Source organism: Colletotrichum navitas (genome assembly GCF_030913465.1).
Source record: "Colletotrichum navitas strain CBS 125086 chromosome Unknown LY79scaffold_72, whole genome shotgun sequence".
In the NCBI taxonomy this organism is placed as follows: domain Eukaryota; kingdom Fungi; phylum Ascomycota; class Sordariomycetes; order Glomerellales; family Glomerellaceae; genus Colletotrichum; species Colletotrichum navitas.
Window position 1 is genome coordinate 80,837 of NW_026850618.1, and position 25,314 is coordinate 106,150.

Genomic DNA, 25,314 nt, shown 5'->3' on the forward strand with positions numbered 1-25,314 from the left:
TACTGTCGACCACGGCACTGCGCCAGCTTCTCGTGCGCCCGGATTACGACCGCCCCGCACCGCCTGTCAATTTTTTTTCCTTATTATTATTATTCTTTTTTTTCCTGTTCCCGTTAAGGCTGCCGCATTTTTTGATTAGGTATCATTTTCTTTGCTGCCACTAGCGTTCGTTTGTGGTGCTCTCGCTCACCTCATTTAATCACCCCTGCGTCGCCGGCCTGTAAGCTTTGTCTTCGGCCAAGTCCACCACTTCACGTACCCTTCGTTCGTACTCCGAGGCCAAATCCGACCCGTTTTCCGCTCCGTAGTCCTTGGGCACCATGACGTGTGTATGGTTCGAACGTATGGACTCTGTTGGCAGATGTTCGTCAGATGTTGCACCACAGTCGCGAGCATACCCCTTCTATCGATCCATGCCACCTTTGCCAATATTGGCGTTTTCAGGCATCCCCTTTTTGGTCGAAGGAATTCCGCCCCCCTCAGCACTACGGCAGCTCGTATCGCTATCAACGTGGCCACACGGCTTGAGCCAGTCTCTCTCGCCTGCGATTCGCCTCAAGGTCGTCGGCTAGATCGTAACATTATAGGCCCGAACAATATCGATTGGGCCAGCGAACGATAGGATTGCTCCCCCCCTGCTGCTTCTTCCTGGCTGGGTCATCGGGCACAATCCAAGGTACTGACGGGCATGTTTGTCACCCGCCATGAGGTCCCGCCGTTTCCGCTCCAGAAGGGCTGCCCCGGGTTCTCCGCGGAACCCCGTCAAATCTTGTGCAGCATCTTTTGGCGTTATGTTACTATACAATGAGCCTTCGTGCACGATCTGGTCTGAGCTGACCATCGACTGCACCCCGCTCGGTTCGAAATACGAGCTTTGACCCCAGCTCTCGAAACGGTCCCTTCTTTCTTTTTCCACCTACGTGTCTCCCCAGCTCACCGTTGTGGCGTGTCTCATTTTGGGCAGGGTTGTTACCGGATTGCATTCCTGACAGCCTTTATCAGAGGTTATTGGCCCTGCTAATGTTTCCGAGGTCTGTCCTTTAATTCTACTCCTTCACATCAACGCTTCAGGTTCTTGAAGGTAGGCACGCCGACAGTGAGGCGCGCTCTGACTCAGCTGCCACCACCTCGATGATTGCACGGCATGGAACACGACGCGGCCAGAAGGTCCAGTGTGCAGCTTCCCTGACGGAACACGATCCCAAGTCGCATCTGGCGTCGAAATTTTGCATGAACCGATCCAGTTTCTCGTATGCAAGGAACCAGGTGCCGGTGCGTAGCATCATATAGGCCCAGGATGCACTGCCGATGCAAACGAGGCATATCGCATATAAACTGTCCTAGGCCCGATCAAACCGTTTAAACTCCCATCTTTCGACCGCCACAGCAGCCGCCAACAATAAGCTAGAGCATTCATTAGGTTGTGCACCAAGGGGACGTTCCAGCGCCACCTTGCCTTCTTCAAGGTTGCCCCTTTTCCCGACCCAGGTTGACATCTCTCTAATTTTACTATCCCAGCCGTTTTTGGTCAAGTACCTTCTCCTGGCAGCCGAGCGGCAACGATGCCTTCCTTGTTCCGGCCCCATTCTCGCATCACCAGCGACGGACGCCGGCTTCCGAGCTGGTGTGTGCACCGGTCCCACTCTGCCGGGTCGCCGCTGCCACCTTCCGTTTTGGGTGCGGAACCTCCAACTCTAATCTGAACGACTTGGCTTTTTTTTTGAGCCGCAATTGGGACATCGGGGGGGTTTTTTTTTTTTTTCTGTCAAATCCTTTCGCGGCTGACCAGCGTTTGGCCATCTTGGCCCATCCCATATATTCTTGTGTCCCCGCGTGCCAAGATACCCGCCGGAAACAACTTTGATCTTCAAGTCCTAGGCAGGAGGGGAAAGAACGCTGATTCTGCGGCTGGAACGGCCCAAATACCGTGGTCCTCGCCCTGTTCTTCGCGCTGTGGAAGTAGATGCATGCCCTCGCCCTTGAATAATCAAGAATAGATGGTACAAGAGCACTTTGACGAGCAAACGGACGTTGTTGTCCTGGTTCGCGCCTGACTGGGAGCCGCCCCCCCCGTAGTATCACAGTACAAGACGGGAGCGCCCCTGGCGCGAATACACCCCAATCTACTAAAGACGACATCACAAAGCGTGCGAAATGACACATCAGCTGAGTTTGTTGACGGCCTGGAACGCGGCCTGTTCTTTCGCATCGCCCTCCTCCATTCCATAGAGATCACCACCACCACCTCGACGTCCCCGCCCTGCTCGCTGCCAATTGCCTCACTTGGTAAGAGTTAGAAAAGAGGCGCATCTTTGCGACTGGTCTTAGTGCACTCTTGTCTTCTTCTCCAGTCAGTCATGTTGCATCTGGTGGCTTGGTTGCTGGCGCTTAGTCGGTGATGCCTGCGCAACCTGTTGCGTGTCGGAAAGGAGCATGGACGTTGGTACGAAGGTGGATGCCCCAGATGCCCTTTTCTTCTTATCCCTCTTCTTGATATATATATATATATAATCATATGCAAAATAACGAAAAGAAATGTGGTTTGGTCAGCAGCGGGCACGTTTGTAAATCATAGGGAAGAGAGGCGGTCCAGTAGCGGTTAGCCACCGAATTTCTTCTGAATCAGATTCCCGTGACCGTTCATGCGGAGGAGTTGAGTGAAAGATTCGATAGCCAGACCTTTTTTTTTTTTTTTTAATCAAGACCGTACAGTGTGGGGGACATTGACACGAATCGGAACGAGACACCTCAAGCGAAGAACGGGTCTGTCAGAAAAAGAGTGTCAATTCGAAAATCAAAAAACTATTATATCGTGGCATCATCATACTCCACAGAGTCTTGGGTCGAGAAGGAGTGACGCCCGGAAACCACTGAAAAGCACCAACCCTCCGAAGAAAACCAGACGACGGCAACCGGGTACGGGACATCAGTCGACGATCTCTTCCGAGGAAGACGAGGACGACCCGGAACAGATGGACGAGGCGTCATCGTACGACGGAATCTCTCCCGAGTCGGTGGTGAAGTTGGTGTCCGTGGCGTTGGTCCACAGAGCGACCCACGCTCCGAGGTCCTTGCGTTCCTCGCCGAGGTCCTCCTCGCGGGTCAGAGGGGGGCCAAAGTCCGGCTCGAAGCCAAGCTCGTATCCGGCGGCGGCCTTCTGGGCAGTGCTGACAATGAACGGCTGCGTAGGCGGCCGTGGCGGCGGCCTACTCATGCCTGGCAGGGGCCTCGAAGGGGGAGGGAAATTTCTCGGCCCCATATGCGGAGGCATACCTGGAGGTCGGTAGCAGGCCGGCCTCCCCAAAGGCTCGGCCCAGGTGAGGGGCTCGCATCCTTGATTCACGTGCGTGAAGATTTTTCCGCTGTCGCTGAAGGCTGAGACGCGCATCTTGACAACGGCCCCTGGCTTGATTGTTGTGGCCCACGCCTCTGGTATTATGACGGTGTCGCACTCGTCGACAACTTCGAAGGCTCCATCTCTGACGATGGACCACAGCCTGTTAACATCTCTGAAGCGGTCGCGGATGCACATGCGCGCACCCTAGCAGATAAATGCATGTCAGTTTCTTACATGGTCGACGCATGCCATCTTGGGAAGTGAGCTTACTTGAACAGTCCGACACATCTCATACGGTAGGTCGTACTTGCGGCCAAGAACGTCTGTCATGTGGATAGGCTCGAGGGCGGGCTTGACAGACATAAAGACAACGGCGACATCGGTCTGGGTTGTGAGATCGACAGTTATCAGCTGTCTCACCCTTCCGTCCTTCTTCTGAGCACGCAGGAGGGCGTTCGAGACAGCTGAGCGGAGCTGGCTATCTTGGGGGACCAACGCATCATTGGAGGTATCGGAACGGCGCTTCAGGATGCGCTTCAGCTCCCGGCGCAGCATGTTTGGCTCAAAGGCCATCTGATCGTAGAACGGCCCGTGTCTCAGAATGGTCGCCTCCAATTCCACGTCGTCGAGGCAAGGGGTGGTCTTGCGGCGAAAGAGACCCTTGACCCATTTCCCCATGCTTTTGAAGACTTTGACCGGGAACCGGGGCTTCGGGGCCAGCAATTTTATTTCAACAGGGCCGGCATCAGGGCCCCCATTCCGCGGCTGGTGCCAGATACTTGTTGGAAAAACATGCGGAGGCGGAGGTGGCGCGATAGAATTCGAGACAGGAGGAACATCAGCCTTCTCAACTGTCTTATCGCCACGGATGGACGGCACGGTTGAGTCTTTGGCCGTTTTTCCGGACTTCCAGGATGCTGTATCATCGTTGGAATCGTCGCCATTTGAAGACGGCGCATCAGAAGTAACGCTCATGGTGTCAGACTTGTCTGACAATGCCAGTCTCTCCTTCCTCTCGGCAACTTTAACAATTGACTTGGTGGCCGCGACCTTGCGCATCAGCATCCGAATTGCTAGCGCCCTCGAGGCTAACTCATCGTCGAAACTTCCAGGGGCTCTGAATCTTCACGGCAGCGTTAGCAACACAACACGAACAGGTCGACAGGTAGCTCACGTGGTCTGTAGGTGTGCGATATTGGCCACTTGTAGGTGCAGCAAAAGACTGGGCTTGAGCCAGCGCAACTGGTCTCTGCAGTCGTCAACAGCGTCTGAGATCATCTCCCACTTCATGTTGGCCTTGACGGCGATGAGCCTGGAAGGTTTCAGATCCTGGGGGCCAAGTGCCTCAAAGTCAACACCTTCGACCACCTTGGCAGAGAGACTGGCACGGTAGATGGTGCGGATGATAGTGGTGTAGACTTTGCCGCATCGCGTTGCGAGATCTTCAATGGCTTCGCGGCCGGCACGCTTGTAGACAGGTGATGCCGCGCCAGCGTCAGAGGCGAGGAACTCTCGCAGCTCACCGAGTGCTGTTGCGGTTGCAAAGATATCTTCGACCAGAAACGGGATCGCAGAGAGTGATTCGGACGTGCCGATCGCGTAAGCCACCAGCTTCGTAGCGAGTTGACAGCCTAGGCTGGCGATGCCGGCCATGTCAGGAGAGGTAGCCATCTTGCACAAGAGGTCGTTCATTGCGACTGAGTAGGAAGCCAGAGGATGACAGGGACAGACAGTGCTGAGGAATGCCCGATTGCCCTGCGGTTTTGAGGTACGATCAGGAGCGGGGTATTTGGACTGTCAGAACTGCAATTCTGCCTTGCAAGCCTCATTTTGGCATTTGTTTTTGTCTTGTCGGGTTCAACAGGCTGCAAATGTCGACCTCTCGTTGGCCAGTTGGAACCATAGCCAATGAGCCGCATAAGCTCGGTGCGACTAAACCCTCAGATCTGGTTTCTTGTTCGCAGCGGACGAGCTGCGAAACACAAGAGGAACCAATGGGCCAGTGGCCAGAAGCAGGCATTGCAACCATGAAGCAGTCCATCGCTCCCTCCCTCCCGTACGGCATCGTGATGCAGCTGCCAGCCAATCGACCGGGTGCCATCGGGTGGGTAGACACCGCCCCGCTTCCAAAGTCGGCGTCAAGCATCCTCGTGTGATGCCGTGAAGGGAATTCCGTCGCGGGAGCCATGCAGGCTCCTCATTCGATTTGATCTTCCCCCGGATCACTAACCTGCCCGGACGCCTCATTCGCTCGCGAAGCCAAGACATTGAGGCCATCGCTATAAGCACATTCCTGCACAGATGCGTTGGCAACCAGAAGCCTGCCTGAGTGGCTGTAGGCTAGACGTCTCGGATCTGGGCTGCGGTGGTTGCTTTTTCTCTTTGGGTGTCAAAACAACGACGCACGAAAGTACGATGCAGCAGTAGCGGGCGTGGGGTATGGGCTGACGGTACCCGTTATGTCTTCACGTGATCTGGTTACATCTTACAGGTTTGTCTGCGCAGTGCAACGCGCCTTCCCCCTCATCCTCTTGTCGCCTCTCTTCCCGCGGTGACACTCGGAAGGAGGGAAGGCGAGTGGCACATGCCGTGGCCCATCTACCACTTCTGCGGATTGGTAGGCTCAGACAGACGAGGCAAGCAAAACAACAAGCCAAGCGGATTTAGCATTCAATGCACGCCTGGACTACCAAGTTCGCCCTGATTCAGCTTCATCTTACCATCTGTTGGCCTTGGCTCTGTACCGCTTTCGTCAGGGAGATCTCGAGGCCCCCTCTGGTATCACCTAAGCTCGGGGTTGTCGCCAAGGGCCTCGGCGTGAGCGTGAGTCTGGGGATGCCACGTCTGTCCTCGAAGTGGGTGTGTCGATCCTGGTGGTCTGGACCAGAAGCACACAGTCGTCCTTGATGCGTTCCAATCCGAGCGAGCTTTCATCACCTAGCGCCGAGTCTTGGTCGAAATATACTGAGACTTCCGAAGAACCATCGGGAAGTAGATGCCGTTGCAATAACTGCGCCTTCTCCATGTCCCTATCGACGCTTCAGACACATCTGCTGATTTTGAGGACGATGCGGCAATCGTTTATAGGTGTCCCTAGAATCGAGGGCCACGTGTCAGCCAAAATCCATCGCAGGAGAAATTCGAAAGTACCTGCTCTTTGCCCGATGGTCCAGCGAACGCTGTGTCTTTGGTGGAAACCAAGGATATCTCCATTCTCTTTCGACTAGGTAAGGATAGCCAAGGGATCTCTCAGGAGTCCGGTCTCCTGCTGGTCTACCGCGCTGGCCGACAACAACACGACGAAATATCACAGACACCGGGCAGGTTAGTCCACATCGCCAACATGTAGCTATCCAGCTGAGCGTCAAGATGTCAACGAACCCTACAACGACGTAGGCGATTGAAGGGGTTGGTTCCTTGACACAAGTAGTCTTGCCGTCAGGCTGGACATCAGAAGGCCGGCATTGAAGACGGGTTATTCTCAGGAGGCCTAACTCAAGAATTACACGACATCTGTAGAACGTCCTGCCGCCCCCTTGTTAACAAGCTGCAGGTTTTTTTCCCCACCGGCGACCATGCTCCCATCTAAGCCAGAGCCAGCATACTCCGGCATACTTCACGACTGAGTTCACCTACACTTTTCTAGCTCATGTGGACGTCTCTCCAAGCATTACCGGAAAGGAGTGTTGTCATGTTGCCGTGAGACGGTATTTCGTCTTAGCCATTAGGCCCAGGTTGATGGTGGTGCCATCCTGGATGCTTGTGACACCAAGCCTTCAGCGCAGAAGCCAGCAAAGGGTTCAAACAAACCGATATATCCATGATTGTGAGAGCGTAGATGTGACAGCTCCTGATTGTGGACTTGCAACCTAGTACTGCCATAAACGCTTTCACGACTCTGGAGACTTCCTCGGGGTGACCCGACTGCACGGTGGCCCACGGCTCCAGCTCGGCCATCAACTATGACTAGTACGTGGCATTGCGTTTGCCACAAGACCCCCCTCTTCATCCGAATAATAAGAGACACCGCCCAGGCCAACTGCTCTAGGACTTCTGATGCCTGGTCTAGCAGTGGTTTCCGGCCTCAAGGATTTTGGAGTCACAGTGACTTGGTCTCTTCTCAGCGCCAACAGAACGAGGCACGTCCAAGTAGACACAGATTCATATTCGTCATGACCTTATTGTTTTATACCCTATATGTGTTTGCTTTTACAACGTAAACAAGTGTTTACGCGACGTTGGTGATCGCTGCCGAACTGCCGAGCAGCCCCCGATGTTTGCTTCAAGGCCAACATTCAAGCATGAGTGAGCGCCAACTAAGGCGCGTTGCTTCACAACTGGTAATCATTCGGGGAGCCCTCACAGGCTGGTGGAGAGAGCCACACTTGCAGGCAGTGCGGAGGCATCTATCCAAGCTCTATGGAGGCCATCCCGGCTACGCATGCGCATGCAGGATGATTGGTATTAACCCCGGGTGTAAGCCAGAGAGGTCTTTTGCTTCGCACCCAACACCACAAAGATATTTTCCAAGACGCCCCTCCATAGAGATGCGCAGAATAGAAAAAAAAACAAATAAAACCTATTTCTATTTTCGACCACGGAAGTTGACAATGTCGACTACATAGACTTTATACTCCTGCTACAATCTCTCGAACCGACCAACCAACTGCGTGAAGCTCCCAACCCCTCTCCCACCACACGTTCGAGTCAGAAACTCAACGTCCACTACACCTCGCTTGAAAAGGCGAGCTTTCCTGTCCACAGCGCGCGGAGAGGTGGACGAGCGAAACGCCGATTCCCTTCCGCAGGAGCGAGGCGTTCATCGGGCGTCTGCTCTGTTGGCCACCGTCGCCAATGCTCGCACGTGTCCGAAGAGTTCGCGCGCGCGCGGACGCGCGCGAGTGTGTGTGCGGGACCGACCGCAAGACTGATTCCTTTCCCATCGCGTCCCCCCCCCGCGTCCAAGAACCGGTTTACGTGGAAGTGAATCAATCTGGAGTCTTTGTTACCATCAAATCAACTCTGCCTGAGTCAATTGTGTCAGGGAGAAGAAAACAAAAACAAAAGCTTGTAGTAGCCACACGGTTTAGGACAACCGCCCGAGGCCCATTGCCGTATAGCCTTCGCGGCTCCAGCAAGGGACCCGGCGATGGTCTTGGAGGTTTCTAGACGTATCCGTCCTCCGGGCTACTCTCGTCATCACTTCGCCCGAGTGCCTCATCGTGTACGCCAAGCTCAAGAAAAAATAGGAATAAGCAGCGCATCTGCAACGAGCACGTTGTCGCCTTGACAGCGGGCCATTAAGCGATGCTACTTCCGCATCACCTTGCACGGCTGAAAGCATCCCGAGTCGCAGCAAACCGGGATGTCTCAACTTTCTGGTACACCAAGGAAGGGAAGGGTAGGGGCCCGACTACGGACGACTACCTATGGAGGTAGGACTCAAGCCCCCCCCCCCCCCCCCCCCCCCCCCCCTCCCTTCCCATCCCAAAGATCCCAGTCCTTCTGCATACCTTTCCCCAAAAAGCTAACTTGGATCCAAAGAAGTTGGGGTGTATCACTCGTAAGTGGTGGTGGTGGTGATGATTTCTGGTGGCCATCTCAAGCACAACGATGTCCCAGCGATGACATTCCCCCTCCCCAACGCAGCGTGGAGATCTCAAATCGACCGCCATTCCCTTTCAAAAAGTCTCAATGGCGAAGTGCCGCCCCGAGACACTGCAGCTCCCTCGGACCGGAGGGAAGAACGCTGCTTCGTCGCCTAGGGCTGCCCGTCCAACTGGAATGTCCTCCTCCTCCCTCCCTCCCCTCCCCCCCCCTGTCGCGCCATCCGATCTGGCCAAGGGTTTCTTCTCAGACCCCGATCGGGAGCGTCTCACGGATGAGGGGCACGTCACCGACGCGGGGATCGAACGTTCATCGAGTACCTAAGGGGGGCGGGGGGGAGGGACATTCCAATCGGACGGGTAGCCCTAAGCGTCCGCCCGGTTCCCGTTACGGTCATGGTCAAATGGGGAAAATGGAGCGGGTCGACGGCCGAAGCAACAGCCGCGAAGAGGCCCGGTTCACCTGGGACTGAGTCAAGATGGGAGGCCAAGAAAAATGCCTTCGCGGACGCACTAATTACCGTTATCATCATCACCACTACCTCCATCTTGGAGTGGCGTCGACCCAAATCGAAGACGCCCGACACTTCTCAGCATAGATATCAAAAGACATAGGAAAATCAATCGTCAAGACTGGAACGAAGAGCTAAAAAAAGCCAAGCGTCCCCCCATGTGAACCTTTTCGGCATCCAATCTTTCCGCCCGAAAACCGACGCACGTAGAGTTTTTGATGGACTCTTATTTTTTTTTTCCGAACTGAGAACCAGAGACAACAACCCCCTCCCCTCCTGGGGAAGGCAAAAGCTACGGGCAGGCAAACTTATGTAGGAAGGGCACGGCAGGGATGCGTCAAATAAGAAAAGACTAAAAAGACTAAATATTACATCATCACGAATCAGCAAAAGTCAAAAAAAGACCGATAAGGCTCGTCCATACCCAACCATGGTGTCGATGCCATCGGACGAAAGAAAGCTTACTGACGAGGTTGGAGCGGCAGATGTTGTTGCTCCAGCTCCAGGTCCGTCCGTCCGCCCCCACCACATACGGCGAACAGGAGTGTAATCCGGAGACTCTTGAGTGGGGAGGGGTCGAGGAATCGACTCTCATGTTGGGGTACTTATAGCGTGAATCCTGGAATGTCCATCATCCAATGACCTACGGCGTTGTGGCAGAGTGGTCTAATGCGCAAGACTAGAAATCTTGTTCCTTCGGGAGCGTCTGTTCGAATCAGGCCAACGTCGATAACTTTTGAGTCTGGTGCCGTCGATCCCTCCGGTGTCATCGATTCGCGCTTTTTTGTCATCTTTTTGCTCCTTCTTGAAACCATATAGATCAAAACTAAGGGCCCCCTTCCCCATCATGTTTGGGGGGCATGTGTCGAGTCAGTTGCGATTGGGTTCTCACATGGAGGCACGGGCTCATCGCGCAACGTGCGATCAGCTTGTCACGGTCGCGGATTTGACGATCCGAAGTTCTTCCCAGGGTGGCCCCCAAGGGGTTTTATGCGAAGCGGTGCGGCGTCACGGAAACACGCGGTTTCTGGGCTCGACGAGAGGCCAGACGGCCGCCCGGAAGCGTCCGGTTTCCGACGTCTCGAAGGGGGACCAGCACTCGGGACCAGGAAAGGATTTTACCACCTCAACTCAACATCCCAAATCTGGCGGCGCCCTTGCCGCCAAGGTAAATACTCAATGCAAGTGTTTCTCATTGCGGATGCCATAATATTGACCTGCATATCTTTGAGTCAGGGTGCGTCGGCGAAGGACCTGCTGGCAAGGAAAACAACAAAAAGGGGGGCGGGATGAGTGACAAGTGAGCGATTGCCAGGTTGATTGGAGATCCTCATCAGCGAGCTAGATAAGCTGGCAGGTGATGAGTGGTGGCGTACATCACGCAGGCTACGCCGCTGACAACATTCCTCCCCCCCCCCCCCGGAGGAATAATCCCGCGGGCGCGGCGCTGCAATCTCTGGCAGGTTTCCTGTGGAAACAAGCAGGAGATCACCCGGGCCCTGTGACGTCTCCAAAAAGGCCGCGATGGTAACAGATTTCGGGTCGTGCCATATAGCGCCTTGGGTTAGGTAACGAATGGCGTTGAGATTTACGCGTGCCAGCATTGGCGCTAGTACACGAAAGCACGGCACGAGGGTTGCCAATACTAAGACTTGCTTGCGGCTGGCGGTTCCCAATCGAGGTGATCTTCAGGTTATTGGATGGATGTAGTAACTTCCGCTTGACCAGATCGGAGACGATCCAAATGACGAGCCGTGTATGAACGGGCCTTAGTGGTCGGCGGCCAAGTGCAATTTCAGGGCGAGCCGTCATGTCATGTCGCGTGCACGGCGTCTAACAAGCCCCTCGGCCCCTAGTTCCACGAGGGGCAGAGATCGTGAACGTCGCCATGGCAGTGCAGGCAGGTCAGGTCTCATTTGCCGCTGAGGGATCTATCAGATGATGATCAATGAGGGATATGGGGGTATGGGGAGAGACTAAGATGAACCTCCACCGCGAGCCGTTGTGGTAGTCTCGGTCATCAGGCTTTGTGCATCCTGATTCGATGCTGGAGAAGCTCGATAATATTGAGTTTGCTGAAGAGAAATGGCAAAGAGGTTGATGATCGGCCAGTGAGCAGACAGGGAACCTCTTTTGGGATGGGAGGCGGACCAGGGGGGGGGGGGGGTCGCAAGAACGGGGGTGGGTGGGTGGTCAGAGCAGAAGGCCAGACCTGCAATCCGTTGGACGAGATGCAAAGACGGTTTTGTCCATGTTGGATGCCAGCTCCGACCGCAGCAGAGCCCGAGTCCATCTTACACCACCCTCTTCGAGGCCGAGCAGTAACGCGCGTGGCGCTGGACTATGGCCAAGAATCGGCCAAGAAGCAGCAGGCGCCCAGGAGGCTTCGCGACGTATGCAGGCCGGGTTGGAGGAAGCCGAAGCATTGGTGCAGAGTTGTGTAACGCGGCTTGGGGACTGTAGGTAAATTGCGGTGTGGCGGGTGACTCCCTGGCGAGGAAACCCTGCTCTGCTGGCATTGACATTGGCATTGGAGTCGCAGTTACAGTCTTTGGGGTGGGCATTTGCTCAATGCCGGTTTGGTTATCCAGAGCCCGCCCACCTGCGTAGTAGACAGACAGACAGACAGACAGACAGACAGACAATGCGGCCGCATTCCTTGCTACGCAATGCGCAAGCAGTCCGGTATGGGCGTCGCCCAAGGAGCGCCATTGTCTCTCGGGGTTCTTCGGTGCTGCTTGTTTCTTGGGCGAGCTGGTGTCGACGGCGCAGCGCAGCCTGACTGACCTGACCCGACCCGGGCTTGTTATTAGCAGAGATGACGTGAACCGGATTTTGCATCCCCGAGGGTTCCAATTAAACACACGATCTGCCCACTGGGGTTTCAATGATGACCGGTTGTCTCCACGACGGCTGAGACGGTTAGAGATGGTACTATAGTCTATAGGCGCATAACAGAACAAGATCAACGTTGCGACTATGTTGTTTTATTGGGCTTTCGGCGGTGGGAGGGGGGGTGGGTGTCTGGATGTTGTTGGTGGATGGCTCCCTATTGCAGAATGGTACTCCGTACGGTAGGTGGAATGCGACAGCTTGACCAACGGCAGATGAGTACAGATGAAAGGAAGCGTGTGACGCATGGATAAGGCTCACGCGAAGGATGGTGATTATTGACTACTAACCTACGATATCCGTACTAAAAAGGACGTGGAGGTCGAAGGCAGCCCCTGGAGTAGCGTCGACGATCCGAAGTAGCGCCGCCATTGTAGTTAGCAGCAGCGGCAGCGATGGATGGGGGCGGGCGAGTGCAAAAAGCAAGTGCCAATGCCAGTGCCAGTGTGGGTCGGCGAGGCTCAGAGTTGCAGTAGTAGTCGAAGGAGCCTCAGTCGCAGTAACATTAGCATTTGCATTTGCGGTTACAGTTACAGTTGCAGTCGCAGTCGCAGTCACTGCCGCTCAGAGAGATCTGAGCCGAGAAATCTACCGCTTCGGGAAAGGTACTCCTTGCACTCCCCTTTTGCATTTGCAACGCAATGCAATCCAAGCCTAGGTAGGCACGGATACACAGCCACTCGGGTGACAAAAAATATGGCCGCTTTTCCTTATCACTACCAAATTGCGACCGGTCATCTTTTTTGTCACCCGAGTGACTGCATAGCATAGCAGTACTTATGGAAGGAGGTGCACGAGTGATGGTGAGATTGGCATTGATTGAGAGAAATAATGGAGCGTACGATGTACGATGTACCTCACTTAATACATCGTGGGTAACCTAGTTAGTGTATCCGTAGACCAGGCCCGGGCTCCAATGTGACCAATGCCCGTCTAGCAAGGGGAAGCGAGGTCACTAGCAGCGATAGCCTTCTGGGGACCACGAGGCCCCACGTTCGTATCCTGCAAGGTACCCGGCCCTCCAAGTTGACTGGCAGCAAGTGCGGTCGGTCGTCGGTACCTAACTCGCGTGAGGCTCTCTTAGACAAATGAACGGTCGCATTCTGCAATGCGACTGGTCACTGGAGGAATAATGTGACATAAGAGAAAAAAAAAAGCGGAACGTGATTGAGGAGGGGGGGAAGGAGTGGGAAGAGGAGAGAGACGAGACAGAGAAAGAGAGTGAGCTTAGAAAAAGACGAACCGGAAAAAAGGGTGGGGTGAGTAATATGGGATTACGAGTCCAGACGCAACGTTGAGAGCCAAGCGGTCAGTCAACCCCCCCCCGCGGCGATGAACCGTTTTGGGCGACGCCGTTCGTGGTTAGGTATCCGTAGGCTACTAAAAGCTCTCAGAGATGACGGCAAACGCATACATTCATTTGTTCACCTGATGTCGTATCCGCGTCCCGTTGGAGCCGCCACAGGGAATCCACATCCGCTTCTATTACATTCGTTGCCTTCCTCTTCGTATTTCCCCGTCTGTCCGTCCGGGCCTCCCGTCGATGCCATCCTCGTCCTGCCCTATGCCACCTTATCTCGAACGGCGGCTTTCATATTTAGAATCATACCTCGCCGGATTCCGAAAAGCGTGTCATGCCGAGTCCTAATTATGGACCGGGCATAGTGTATACTGCACAATGACTAACCAGATGGGTCGGGTTTGTTTTATCACAACCAACCTAATTTGTAGGTAGGCAGGCAGTATGTGTAGGGATGCCTTGTTTCTGATCGTGTCCTGCGCTATTAGGGGATCCCGACCAACCATGCCCGCGACCGCGGCTTTACCTGTAGGTAGTGCGCCGCGCATCCCATCTGTCAAGAATTCTCCGATTCCCGTTGCGTGTCAGCGTGTCAGCAGGACAGAGAGGCCATGATGCCGAGTAGATACTTATTACCGCCACGTATCCGCAGAGTTCTTATTTATTTGCTTCTACTCCGTACAAATGCTATGTAATTATATTGCTGGGCAAGAGAATCTGAAACACGCGTGCGCTGGGGAGGGCAGTCGGCCACCCCCTGCTCGTTTTGCCTCATCCCTCCTCCCCCTTCAGAATGCGGCGTGCCCGCTATGCTTACTACATAGTATGTAGAGAGAGAGAGAGAAAGATAGAAAGAGAGAGAGAGAGAGTACCGGTAGACTGACTGTAGGTTTCTGCACAGTACCTAACCTAGGTAGGTACGAATACCGGTATTGTAATTAATGAGCTTGTTTGGAAGGTGCTCTCCACACAATGCCAGTTGCCAAATGCACGCACGATAGGGGGTTAGCGTTCGAGGAAAGGGGGTATTCCAAGTCTTTGCGAGGCAAGAACGAACGCCCGAGGGGGCGGATCCACCCCGCCGTCTCGCCTCGCAGTGTTCCTTCATTTTCTACCCAACGACCGGCCCTCTTGCAGTTTTCTGCATCGTTTCCTGCTTCGTCGAATCGCCCGCGCCCCCTTCCCCCTTCCTCGATCGGACCCGTGGATGCTTCTGGACCCTTTGCTCTCCGTCTGTCGCAGGTGAACTCGTCTGCTCCTTGCGCAATTCAATTCAATTCAATCCGAGCGAGGGGGCCTCCATGATTGATCCTCGACATGGCCCATTTTGCCTAAACCCTAAACAACGTGCAGGGACTGCAAATCACCGCAAATCTGGACATCAAATCAAGCCTGCCCCCCTCCGCGCCCAGTAGACGGGCACGCGACAGCGGTAGCCATCTATCTGTATTGTATCACCTGACCGACCCTTCTCTTGTCTGCCTGTCCTGCGTTGCGTTTCGCTGCGTCTCGACACATAACGTCTCTCGATCCGTTATACGTCGCCCACATAGCTATTGATGCACCATGCCATGTAATCAACCCTGGTTCCCTGCTTGATGCTCGACAACCCCCAGGCTCAACCTGGTATTGCCCGGACAGGTCCACCAGGGGGGCTTCTCGAAAAGCCACCGTCTGTGCTTACTTGCTTCCTTCCCTGCAACCACCCACACCGCCAACAGGGGTCTTGCTTCTTCACTCACTGACCCTGAGACCAGTCCTTGCTGCTGCTCGACTCCCCCAAATCCACCTCAAGTCCCGACACCCTCTTTCTCAACTTCGAGACGCGAGTCGCAACATCTCTCCTCCAAGCGACTCATCCTCAGACCAGCCTATCCTGTCTTGTTTCTATCCGTCACTCTTCAGAGCCCGTGTTTCCCGACATCTGTGCTTCTCCCAAAACACGCTCTAGCACTGCATCCTTGACAGCAACCAAGATCCCGGGACTCGTGCGACTTTGCACCGCAGAGAAAAGGACCTCCAAACGTCGCTTGGTCACACGCTTCACCTTTTGCCCTCGCTCTCGACCCTCACGCTCACGCCTGCGTCCGGGTCTTCGCCTGTAACCTGCAACAGGGGGTTTCCAACTATCCACGACCCCGTCATATCGCAATCCACAGAGTGTCCGATCCTGGACCTGGGAAACGCCCCGATCGTGCGCCCTATCACTCTTAAGCTTCCACCAACAGCGTCAGCTCGCCTCATCCTTTCTAGAAGTAGTCAAGAACCGCTTCGTCCCCGCTGCAACTCTGTGCGCCTACATCTATTTCCCGCTTTTCCCGTCTTTGGTCCGCACCTTGCGCCTACGGAATACTATCTGATGCGGCCTCAGATGCGCCTGGAAATACCGACAACTTGCTCTTAGTGGACACTTAGTGGACACTTAGGAGAGCTTTGGGAGTCTCAGCAAAAGATCCGAACGAGTCCCAGTCAAAATGGCTCTCCCACGAGAGTCGACCTTCATGCCGACCATCAAATGCTCGTCATGTGGCCGGCAGGTGGAAATCTCCATGATGGGCGAGCACATTTGCAGCGGCCCGGGTGAAGAGCGTATGTTGGCCAAGACTGTATGAAGAGTATGATAAAACTAACACGCGCGACACAGCATCACCGCCGCCAGCTCGCCCAGACAGTATAAGCTCATCATACGACCAAACATCCCCTCGTGACAACAATAACAAGTATGGGCGCATGCCGCCTCCGACTCTGGATACCAGTGCCGCAAGTACGTTGGCGACCCTTGGGATCCTTCGTGTCCTCGGCTAACACAGTACTAGATCTTCGATTTTCACGGCAAGGCCAGCTCACACCGATAAGCACATCAACTGGCTCAATCAGCATTTCACCCAAAACTCCCAACAGTCAGGCCGCTGGCCGGTCGGATGATTACTTCCAACCACAGATAGCAAATGATTACAATTCGAACCAGCAATCTCGACGTCCTGGGGGTTATGGAGGATTCGACGATGGGGAAGATTTCGCGTCGGACCAGATGTACCCGAATGAGCAAAAGAAGCAGGCACCGAGCCTCCTTCAACGTATGAACACGATTGCACCCGGACCTTTCGAGATAGGCAAGAGGCCTGGTGCGCGTGCGGCTGCGAAGAATGCTTTTGGCCCGACTCGACAGAACTCGTTGACGCCCGAGGACAATTTCATGAATGACCGACCACTAACATCAGCATCCAACAACTCGTTCATGTCTTCCGCGAGCAGTAACGGTGGCGGCATTGCGCCGCCAAGACCGCCGAGGAAGAACGGCTACGGAGGGTTCGGCCCCCCAGGAACGATGCCGGATGAATTCGAGCCCGACACATTTGTCAGTCGAGCCGGCACCTTCCCCCGCCCCAGCGAGCCTGTTGAGGTGCCATCGAGGGCTCCTTCGGCACCCGGCGTTCGCCCGGACAGGTTGATGGGGGAGCCCATCAGTCGTGGTGAGCACGAGAGAAAGGTGTCGATGGGCCCGGATACATCAAGGCCACCGCCTCCAAGAAGGAGTCTCCTACGCCCGAACACGGCCGGAAGGGATGGACCGCCGCCCGTCGATTTGGCCAACGAGTTTGGTACCTCGAACCCGTATCACACGCCCTCAGCTTCAACGTCATCTGGGGCCTCCTTGTTTAGCCACGGCCGCCAGGCCAGCTCTCAAAGCAGCTCACAGTCCAGCCCAGGAAACCCGCGCCCGCGCCGCAAACCGTCCGACGTGAGCAGTTTTGACAACTTAATGAACGACATCGAGTCGTCGATGGCTGCAATGCAGCTCCCGACAGATGCCAACCCGCCGCCGCCGCCGCCTCCCTCAAAATCCCCGACAGATTTGTATCCCACTCGGCGTGCACCGCCCCCTGCGGATCTCCGAAACGACCCTGCGGTTCAAGGTGCTCGACAGCGTGCGAGATCGCCATTGGCGACGCCAGATTACAACTACAATCCCCGCGAGCCGATGGACCGTCGCAACCAGCATCAGCGCCAGCCCAGTGATGCGCCGAGCGTTTCATCCCCACCCCGCAACCGCCCCTCCCGAGGGAACTGCAAGTCTTGCGGTGATGCCATCAAGGGCAAGAGCATCTCTTCCGCCGATGGCCGGCTGACTGGACGTTACCACAAGGCCTGTTTTGTGTGCACGACCTGCCGTGAACCCTTTTCCTCGGCCGAGTTTTACGTCCATAACGACAGACCTTACTGTGAACTTCACTACCACAAGCTCAACGGTAGCCTGTGTGGAACTTGCGGACGCGGCATCGAGGGTCAGTACTTGGAAGACGAGGAGCGCGTCAAGTACCACGTCGGTTGTTTCCGATGCGGCGACTGTGGCATGTCCCTCTCGAACGGCTACTTCGAGGTGAACGGCAAGGCGTACTGCGAACGGGACGCCTGGCGCCGCATGCAGCCGCCACCACTACGAATGGCCAACAGCGACCAGCGCGGCCGCGCACCCGGTGGTCTCGGTCCTCCGGGAGGTCCCGGACAGGCCGGCCGCCGCCCCAGCAATGGCCAGTCTGGCATGAGACCACCCGTCGGCCTGCCCCGCGGGCAGAGAATGCCTCCTGGCGCCGGCCTTGCTCCGCCAATGCCTCGCATGAACAAGCGCATGACGAGACTCGGCATGATGTAAGCTGCAGGCATCAAGCCTAGAAAGGCAGACGAATCGCTCCATATTCGTTTCGCCGTATATGCACCACCATTTGTGTTGCATTTTGACATTTACGACGAATTTCATGACAACGACATAGCTGCACCACCACTACCACCACACACTCTTATTTTCTTCTTCTGCTATCTAGAGTTTTATATACCCAGTCCCATTGGACTCTGTTGATACCTGCATGAGATGACGCTTATTGCTCGTCTTCGTTATGAGCGTTGGTTGAGGGAAAGGCCCTGGGACAGGGCGGCATACCCTGCATCGGACTTGTTGGTACCGTGCCAGACGAGGTGGGGAGGAGATTTTGCAGGCAACAGCACGCACATGGGTACTCCAGACGGAGATGCCGGTGAAAGTTATGGGACGGCGGTCCATAGCACAAACCTAATAACAAGAAATACTTGAAACTAATTGTTTGCCAACGGGATGTGACGTGTCGTGAGCTGTTGCGTCGACGCAGCCACGTGGCTTTGAGGGGCTGTGAGAGCCCAGGCTGAGAGTGAGTCCAACGGTTTTTGGTCTCGGGAAACTGCGTACGAGCCCAGCCAGATATCTCCCTCCCCCCGGTATGTGTGACCATTGTCTTGCTCGGCCTGGTGACGCCGGAAGAAAAACGGGGGAGTCTGTTACACGCAAACGGCCGGGACGGGACGGTGCAGCTCTGCGCGCCTCGCTCGGTTCGGCCTCAAGAGGTGCGGGCCCGACGGAGAGATAGATGTGCACGAGGAAATAGGAGGGAAACGGCACGGGAGGGGCCAGGGTTTTTTTTTTTCTTCTTTCTTTCTTTTCTTTTCTTTTCTTTTTTCTTTTTCTTCTTCGGTTGTTTGGTTTCTGGTCCGGAGCACGCGGCCCCCCTCCCGAGAGGGGCGGGCAGTGCCGAACATTATTCTTCCTTTCAGCCGATGCGTGTTGTCCGGTGGCATTGTGTACGGTGTCACGGTGTCATGTGCTTTACGTGGCATCGCGGGGAACCGCTTTTCAGTAGCGAGTGTGCAGTAAGGGGTGGAGGGGGAGAGGGCGTGAGAGAGAAGGGGAGACCGAGAGACAAGAGATAGAGAGGGAGGAAGGGAGAAAGCTCTGGGCTTCGACCAAGAGATTGTGAGGGCGAGAGGATCTTCCAAATCATCAACGTCCGAGACGCATGTGAGGTTCCCTTTTTCTGCTGTCTCGAACGGGGGGGGCTCGTTTCGGAATGGGTGTGTGTGTGTGTGAGTGTGAGTGTGTGTGTGAGTGTATGTGTGAGTGTGTGTGCTTGTCGTGGGGTTTGCTGCCGCTGTGCCGCGCAAGGCGACTCGCACGGTGGTGGGTGAAGGGAAGCGATGGGGATGGCAGGCATAGTGACGGTGGTTTCGTCCACCGTCGTGGTTTGATGGAGTTAGTTGGTAATCGCTTCGTCTCGACGGTTTGGGATGAAGGGAGAGAGAGAGAGAGGACGTGGGACGAAATATGGCATAGTATGGCGTGGTGTGGTGGCGCGGGGGTTCGTCTGTCAGCGGGTTTCGTGGGTGGGTGGTTTGAAATAGAAGCCCAATGAGATGTTTGGATGGATCGACGGGCTCGTGAAACGGCGAAGTAAGGCAGAGAGGGATGAATATCATTTGCGCCGTGCTGTATGACGGAGGTGGGAGGGGGGGGAAGGCATGGGACTCATGGATCACTTTCTCTCCGTAGTTTCATACGCAGCAGATGCGATTTCGAGGGAGGATGGAAAGGGGGAAAGGATGTGGCTGCTTCTTTCGCCTCTATCGACAAAACATGCAGCTGGCGGGCGGGTTTGCGCATCGCATGTTGTCTTCCTCTTTTTCTTTTTCCCTTGTCTATCACCCTCCCTTTCCCCGGGCCGATCATAGGAAATGACTGTGTCTCGCAGTTTGGTGCGGGCGCGTGACGAGAGACGGGAAATAGGTGGCGAGACGTTGTCTCGGTTCCATCGAGGAACTGCAGAGACGCGGCGGCGGGATAAGAACAAGCATGTTCGAGAACTGCCTTCGGCGGTCCACGGACAGTCCGTTGTCTGCGGACGCGCAAGGTGAGTTCAGCGTAACGGCGGGAGTCTGTGGGGATGACTAAACCTTCTTATATAGCCTCCCCCCCTTCTCGACTCCTTCGACCGGGACTTGCCATTCGGGGACCTGCCCGATTTAGAAAGTGCCTGTAAAGGTCTTCAACTTTTTGGCTTCGCCAGGTGAATAGGTAGGTAGATTGCATGTACCTGCCTACCCACTAAGACATGTTGGCGGTTCGCCCCGCCTCGGCGCCCCTTACATATAATATATGTGTAGGTTGCGTATGCCAGTCAGTGGAGTGGTTGTTACATTAGAGCAGTTGAGCGCCGTGGACAGAGAAGGGACAGAGTCGCGGTTCTCTCCATCATTACATATTCCGGCCGGTCCAGGTGTAGTGTAAATAGCCGTCGCCGCCTCGTCGACCTCTCGAAACAGCCAAGGCAAGTCGCGTGGAATGCACGAAAAGGGGCAGTCGTCGTCGACTATACTATTACCTATGCTCGTGTCACGTGTAAAGTGCCTTCACCTCATGTTAAGGGGTGATAATTACCGGTAGGTAGTTCAGGGAAAGCTCGGGTTTCTCCCAAGTTAGTAGCGAGAAGTACCTTTGGAGCCAAGCTTGTGTGTCTCGGTACTTGAGGAAACAACCGAGCTAATTTTGGCTTGGCTTCTTCTGGATCGACAGGGGAGGGAGGGAAAAGGGAGGCCCCCCCCCAAAAGCCACCCCTTGACGCCACAATCTGCTCACGCGTGTGTCCAAGACGACGTTGGAAATGGCTGTTTGGGACATCAACCAAACGGGATCCTATGCGGTTTTTTTTTATTCTCTTCTCAATTCAGAGGCAAGCTGTTTCCTTTGATTGAATTGTTTCATGAGGCCAAACGGCGCGGGAGCTATGAACTGCTTAGAGTTGGTTGCACCACCAAACACTGCGCCGCCACGAGCGCGTGGGTTTCGTGGGCTACCTTGGAAATGTCTCAGGACCAGTGTTTCTTCCTTTTTTCCCCCTTCTTTTTTCCTTCTTCTTCTTCCTCCTTTGATTGCTTAGCATGGACTGGTCCGGTACCGCAATCACGGCGTAAGATTGAAGCATCCACTGATCGCTGGCCCAGCAGTTAGGCCACGAGCAAGCCTGACCCCTCCCCCTTTTATCTTCATCGAGAAGATAGCATCACGTCAGGGCCCCCAGGGCTAAGGTACTACAGCAGGTTGGTAGCAGAATAAGTCCCGTCGCACAGCGCATGTCGTCCCCTCTCTGCACTCTGCGTTTCCGCGTCCCGCTCCCGTGATGGACTGATTGATTACGGTGACGGGCACCGGAATCCCGTTTTACACGTTGTTGCAATATCCGAGGTACGTAAAAGGGAGGTAAGGGGCCAGTCAGTAAACGCCATCCCCTCCTTAAACTGAGCCACTCCGCTGCTTTACAAGTGGCTACGTACGTAAACTAGGTACCAGATAGACTGAACTCATGTAACTGGGTAGTGATCTACACACAGCCGGGCTTGTCAGCTAGCATTGTAACTCGGTATTTGGTTGGCCGGTACCGCTCGGCTGTGTATGTTTTCCACCTGCAGGTATCCGTGGGGCCTTCCCCCTTGAAGATACTTGCGAACATATACTGTACACCGGTCCTTACTACCCAGTTTAACCCACCGATATCTTGCCTGCGAGCGAATGGAATGGCGCGCTGGTCCGGTTCTTGCTGGCGTTGACATCCGTATACACTAGACACGGAGCAGGAGAGCAACGTACCCTGCGGACAGTGGCGTCTTGCCCGTCCCGTCCCTGAGCACCAAGGCAGCGACGGGATTGGTGATTGGTGGTAGTTCCCTCCCTACTTTCAAACTTCCTTGCTTGGCCCCTTCCACCCCTCAACCTCTATCCTCTCTTCTTCTGTCCTCCTCTCAGCGTCTCCATCTGCGTCGTCATCGTCACCGCAGACCTGTCCCTCCTTTTCCTTCTAATCCCTTCATTTCTTCCATCTGCAAACCTGCGCATTCGTTGCAACCAGCGGCGCTTCTGGTTCTTTGCTCGCTTTGTCGACGTTTTCGTCGTTTCGCTTCCCACCTCATCTCGAATATTGCCGACGTCCCGTCTTCTCCCCACGCTACCTTGCTTGACCACGTTCCCCTCCCCCCAATCCATCTGCATCAAAGCACAAACCCACCCCCGAAAAAAAAAAAAAAAAAGCAACCAGGCCTTCTTTGATAGGAGCCGCGTGCTCATCTTTAATCACCGAGGCTTATCCAATCTCGCCAAGCCCCTGGTACCTGCAGTTTAAGCCAGGTCCGTCGATTAGCTCCACGAGGATCGCGAGAACCAACGCACCGTCATCCTCGACAAGATTTCTGCGCATCGCGTTCGTCATTCTTTTGATCGTGTGTGCGTGTGTTTTCGCCGCCGCAGCATGCCTCTATAGCGCCGAGGCATACATTCCAACTCGCTCACCCAGTCACTCGCCTGACGAGTGAATAGACGACAAATCTGTCTCAAGCCGCCTGTTAATCAAACCAGTCCTCTCCCGTCGCTGCCGCTGCCGCTGCCGCCGCCGCCGCGCTGGCAATGATGACCCTGCTCAAGCAACAGTCATCCAGAGGCTTCATCGCCCCGAGGGCCCGTCCCAAGACGCTACTCTTCTTTGCCATCGCCATCATCTCCGTTTACTTCCTCGCGACCCGCGGCGCTCCCGCTGGATACCACGTCGTCCCTTGGAACCACGAAGGCACCGTCCCCGCCTCCGATAAGGCTGCCGCGCCCCCAGAGCCGCCCAAGTCGGAGGAAGAAAGGAAACAGGAGGAGGAGAGGCAGAAGCAGGAGAGAGAGAAACACGAACAGGACCTGCGAGACGAGTTTGCGCGCGAGTATGAGGCCGCCAAGAAGTACGTGCTACCTTATTTATCCCCTATACCTCAACCAATGCTAAAGACTGACTTGATACACTCTTACAGGCTACCCGGAAGCGATGAAATCTACGGTAACACGCTCAACACCTTGAAGGATAAGGAGAACAGGACCGCCGAGCATGCTGCCAACCTCCGAGAGTCTGGCACGCAAGAGGAGGCGTACACGAACCAGCGCCCTGTCTACTTCAACCCCTATCCCAACTACAACAGCGCCGAGTGGAACAAGACGCATCGCGCCCCCTACGTGCCATGCATCGGTGCCACTGGCGAGACCGTCGAGGATCTGCTGGTTTTCAAGGGTCACCCCGCCAAGTTTCCCAACCCGGGCTTTGGGGGCTTCGACATCCTCAACATGGACGGCAACATCTGCTACGAACGCGAGACCAGACTTGGCCCCTACGGTCTTCTGCCTCAGCTCAGCAAGGCCGGTCTCCGCATCGACTGGGACAATGTCAACTGGGGAGATCTCCAGGAGAAGTGCATCGAAAAGAACGCTGCCAGGTTCGACAAGGGCATGCCCAATGAATACATAAAGACCGCTTATCCCGATATCGCAGAGAAGTATGGCAACGAGGTCAAAGAGGCTGGAAAGAAAACCGAGAAGCGCGGTCTCGGCAAGCTCGGGAGCGGCTCGAAGGCTGCCAAGGCGACGGGACCCGACGCCCGTACCGCCGTCCTCTTGCGAACCTACACCGGCAAGAAGTACACCGAGAACGACAAGCAGGTCATTCGCTCCCTTATTTCCGAGCTTTCCCTCCGATCCGGCGGTGAATACCAGGTCTTCCTGTTGCTCCATGTTCGCGACCAGGCCCTCGACATCTGGAACGACGAGGCCACCTACCAGTACGTGCTCAACGAGCACGTACCCCTGGAGTTCCACGGCATCACTAAGCTGTGGAACGACCAGGCTGTGTGGAACGTCTACCCTGCTCTGACGGACGAGAACGAGAAGAGCGTGCACTCTGCTCAGTGGCTGTCGGTGCAGAAGTTCAGCCAGGACCACCCCGAGTTCGACTTCATCTGGAACTGGGAGATGGACGCCAGAATCATTGGCCACAACTATGATTTTTTGCAGCGGCTTGCCGATTTCGCCAAGAAACAGCCTCGTAGAGGCCTGTGGGAGCGTAACGAGCGCTACTACATCCCCGAATTCCACGGTGACTACGACACCGACTTCCGCAAGGACGTCGAGCGGCGCACCCGCGGCAACCAGGTTTGGGGCCCGCCCAAGCTGCCCTTTATCAACCCCGTCGGCCCCAAGCCTCCTGTTGACAACCCCGAGAAGGACCCGTACAAGTGGGGAGTCGGCGAGGATGCCGACATGATCACCGTCGGTCCGATTTTCAACCCGATCAACAGCAGCTGGATTATCTCGGACCACATCTGGGGCTACAGGGACGAGCAGTTCCCCGACCCCGCCAAGACCCTTCCTCGCCGAACCACCATCGTCACCCAGTCTCGCGTCTCTAAGCGCCTCTTGGACATCATGCATGTTGAGAACCTCCGCGGCAACCACATCGCGTCAGAAATGACCCCCCAGACCGTTGCCCTTCTCCACGGATTCAAGACCGTCTTTGCGCCTCACCCTACCTGGTTCGACCGTCCCTGGAACGGCACCTTCCTGGCCAAGTGGTTCAACCCTGGACCCCGCGGCGAAAGTGGTGGTGAGGGCAGCCCTATGGGGTGGGGAAGGGAGCGCAGATATCAGGGTATGACCTGGTACTACCGTGCCGAGCCTCCACCAAGACTGTACAACAACTGGATGGGTTATGTCGACACTAAGATTGGAGGCAAGAACTGGGAGAAAGCGCACGGTCGTCCTTGCTTGCCGCCCATGATCCTCCACCCCATCAAGGAGGTGAAGCCGACGGAACCTGGCTTCGCGACCCAGTTTGAACTGTTTTACGGCTAAACGCACTCACGCGGTATGATGGTGTATGATGTACGAACAGGACTTGCTTCAGACCGGGGGCTCATGGGCTCGCTTGTGAAATATTGGCTGTGCGGGGAACGAAACATTGGCAGTTGAAGCAGCGGGATACGAAGCATTTGAACCGGACCGAGGGAGAT

At 55.3% G+C, this 25,314-nt stretch overlaps 7 protein-coding genes and 1 non-coding gene across 8 annotated transcripts; 5 read left to right on the forward strand and 3 right to left on the reverse strand.

The window, feature by feature from the left end:
* The first annotated feature begins 877 nt into the window (after positions 1 to 877).
* On the forward strand, positions 878 to 1,926 carry LY79DRAFT_361822 (uncharacterized protein). Its single transcript, XM_060552744.1, has 3 exons — positions 878 to 1,272; positions 1,345 to 1,466; positions 1,519 to 1,926. The coding sequence occupies exons 1-3, from the start codon at positions 1,132 to 1,134 to the stop codon at positions 1,862 to 1,864; spliced, it is 609 nt and encodes a 202-aa protein (XP_060410161.1). The 5' UTR covers positions 878 to 1,131; the 3' UTR covers positions 1,865 to 1,926.
* A 1,000-nt stretch (positions 1,927 to 2,926) lies between these two features.
* On the reverse strand, positions 2,927 to 5,029 carry LY79DRAFT_582799 (uncharacterized protein; the record flags this gene model as incomplete). Its single annotated transcript, XM_060560288.1, has 3 exons — positions 2,927 to 3,541; positions 3,572 to 4,460; positions 4,512 to 5,029. 3 exons carry the CDS (start codon positions 5,027 to 5,029, stop codon positions 2,927 to 2,929), a joined length of 2,022 nt encoding a protein of 673 aa, XP_060410162.1.
* An 805-nt stretch (positions 5,030 to 5,834) lies between these two features.
* Positions 5,835 to 6,741, forward strand: LY79DRAFT_662046 (uncharacterized protein; the record flags this gene model as incomplete). The annotated part of the gene is given in 4 exon segments (XM_060562802.1): positions 5,835 to 6,160; positions 6,425 to 6,564; positions 6,575 to 6,661; positions 6,687 to 6,741. The coding sequence occupies 4 exon segments, from the start codon at positions 6,011 to 6,013 to the stop codon at positions 6,739 to 6,741; spliced, it is 432 nt and encodes a 143-aa protein (XP_060410163.1). The 5' UTR covers positions 5,835 to 6,010.
* Positions 6,742 to 10,102: 3,361 nt separating this feature from the next.
* LY79DRAFT_t216 lies at positions 10,103 to 10,184 on the forward strand. The gene has a single exon. It is a non-coding gene; the product is annotated as a tRNA-Ser (tRNA).
* A 1,247-nt stretch (positions 10,185 to 11,431) lies between these two features.
* Positions 11,432 to 12,719, reverse strand: LY79DRAFT_582801 (uncharacterized protein; the record flags this gene model as incomplete). Its single annotated transcript, XM_060560289.1, has 4 exons — positions 11,432 to 11,530; positions 11,754 to 11,912; positions 12,002 to 12,117; positions 12,638 to 12,719. 4 exons carry the CDS (start codon positions 12,717 to 12,719, stop codon positions 11,432 to 11,434), a joined length of 456 nt encoding a protein of 151 aa, XP_060410164.1.
* Positions 12,720 to 16,121: 3,402 nt separating this feature from the next.
* Positions 16,122 to 18,301, forward strand: LY79DRAFT_593129 (LIM domain-containing protein; the record flags this gene model as incomplete). The annotated part of the gene is made up of 3 exons (XM_060561517.1): positions 16,122 to 16,236; positions 16,292 to 16,411; positions 16,464 to 18,301. The coding sequence occupies 3 exons, from the start codon at positions 16,122 to 16,124 to the stop codon at positions 18,299 to 18,301; spliced, it is 2,073 nt and encodes a 690-aa protein (XP_060410165.1).
* Positions 18,302 to 18,663: 362 nt separating this feature from the next.
* On the reverse strand, positions 18,664 to 20,056 carry LY79DRAFT_361986 (uncharacterized protein). The gene has a single exon (XM_060552745.1). The coding sequence runs from the start codon at positions 19,927 to 19,929 to the stop codon at positions 18,958 to 18,960; it is 972 nt and encodes a 323-aa protein (XP_060410166.1). The 5' UTR covers positions 19,930 to 20,056; the 3' UTR covers positions 18,664 to 18,957.
* A 2,707-nt stretch (positions 20,057 to 22,763) lies between these two features.
* LY79DRAFT_361991 (uncharacterized protein) lies at positions 22,764 to 25,297 on the forward strand. Its single transcript, XM_060552746.1, has 2 exons — positions 22,764 to 23,220; positions 23,290 to 25,297. The coding sequence occupies exons 1-2, from the start codon at positions 22,904 to 22,906 to the stop codon at positions 25,154 to 25,156; spliced, it is 2,184 nt and encodes a 727-aa protein (XP_060410167.1). The 5' UTR covers positions 22,764 to 22,903; the 3' UTR covers positions 25,157 to 25,297.
* Positions 25,298 to 25,314: the final 17 nt, after the last annotated feature.

Coding starts and splice junctions, on each gene's coding strand:
- LY79DRAFT_361991 (XM_060552746.1), top strand. CDS start 22,904: ATGATGACCCTGCTCAAGCAACAGTCATCCAGAGGCTTCATCGCCCCG. Junction 23,221..23,289: donor GAGTATGAGGCCGCCAAGAA/GTACGTGCTACC, acceptor ACACTCTTACAG/GCTACCCGGAAGCGATGAAA.
- LY79DRAFT_361822 (XM_060552744.1), top strand. CDS start 1,132: ATGATTGCACGGCATGGAACACGACGCGGCCAGAAGGTCCAGTGTGCA. Junction 1,273..1,344: donor ATGCAAGGAACCAGGTGCCG/GTGCGTAGCATC, acceptor AAACTGTCCTAG/GCCCGATCAAACCGTTTAAA. Junction 1,467..1,518: donor GCCACCTTGCCTTCTTCAAG/GTTGCCCCTTTT, acceptor TTACTATCCCAG/CCGTTTTTGGTCAAGTACCT.
- LY79DRAFT_361986 (XM_060552745.1), bottom strand. CDS start 19,929: ATGATATTCATCCCTCTCTGCCTTACTTCGCCGTTTCACGAGCCCGTC.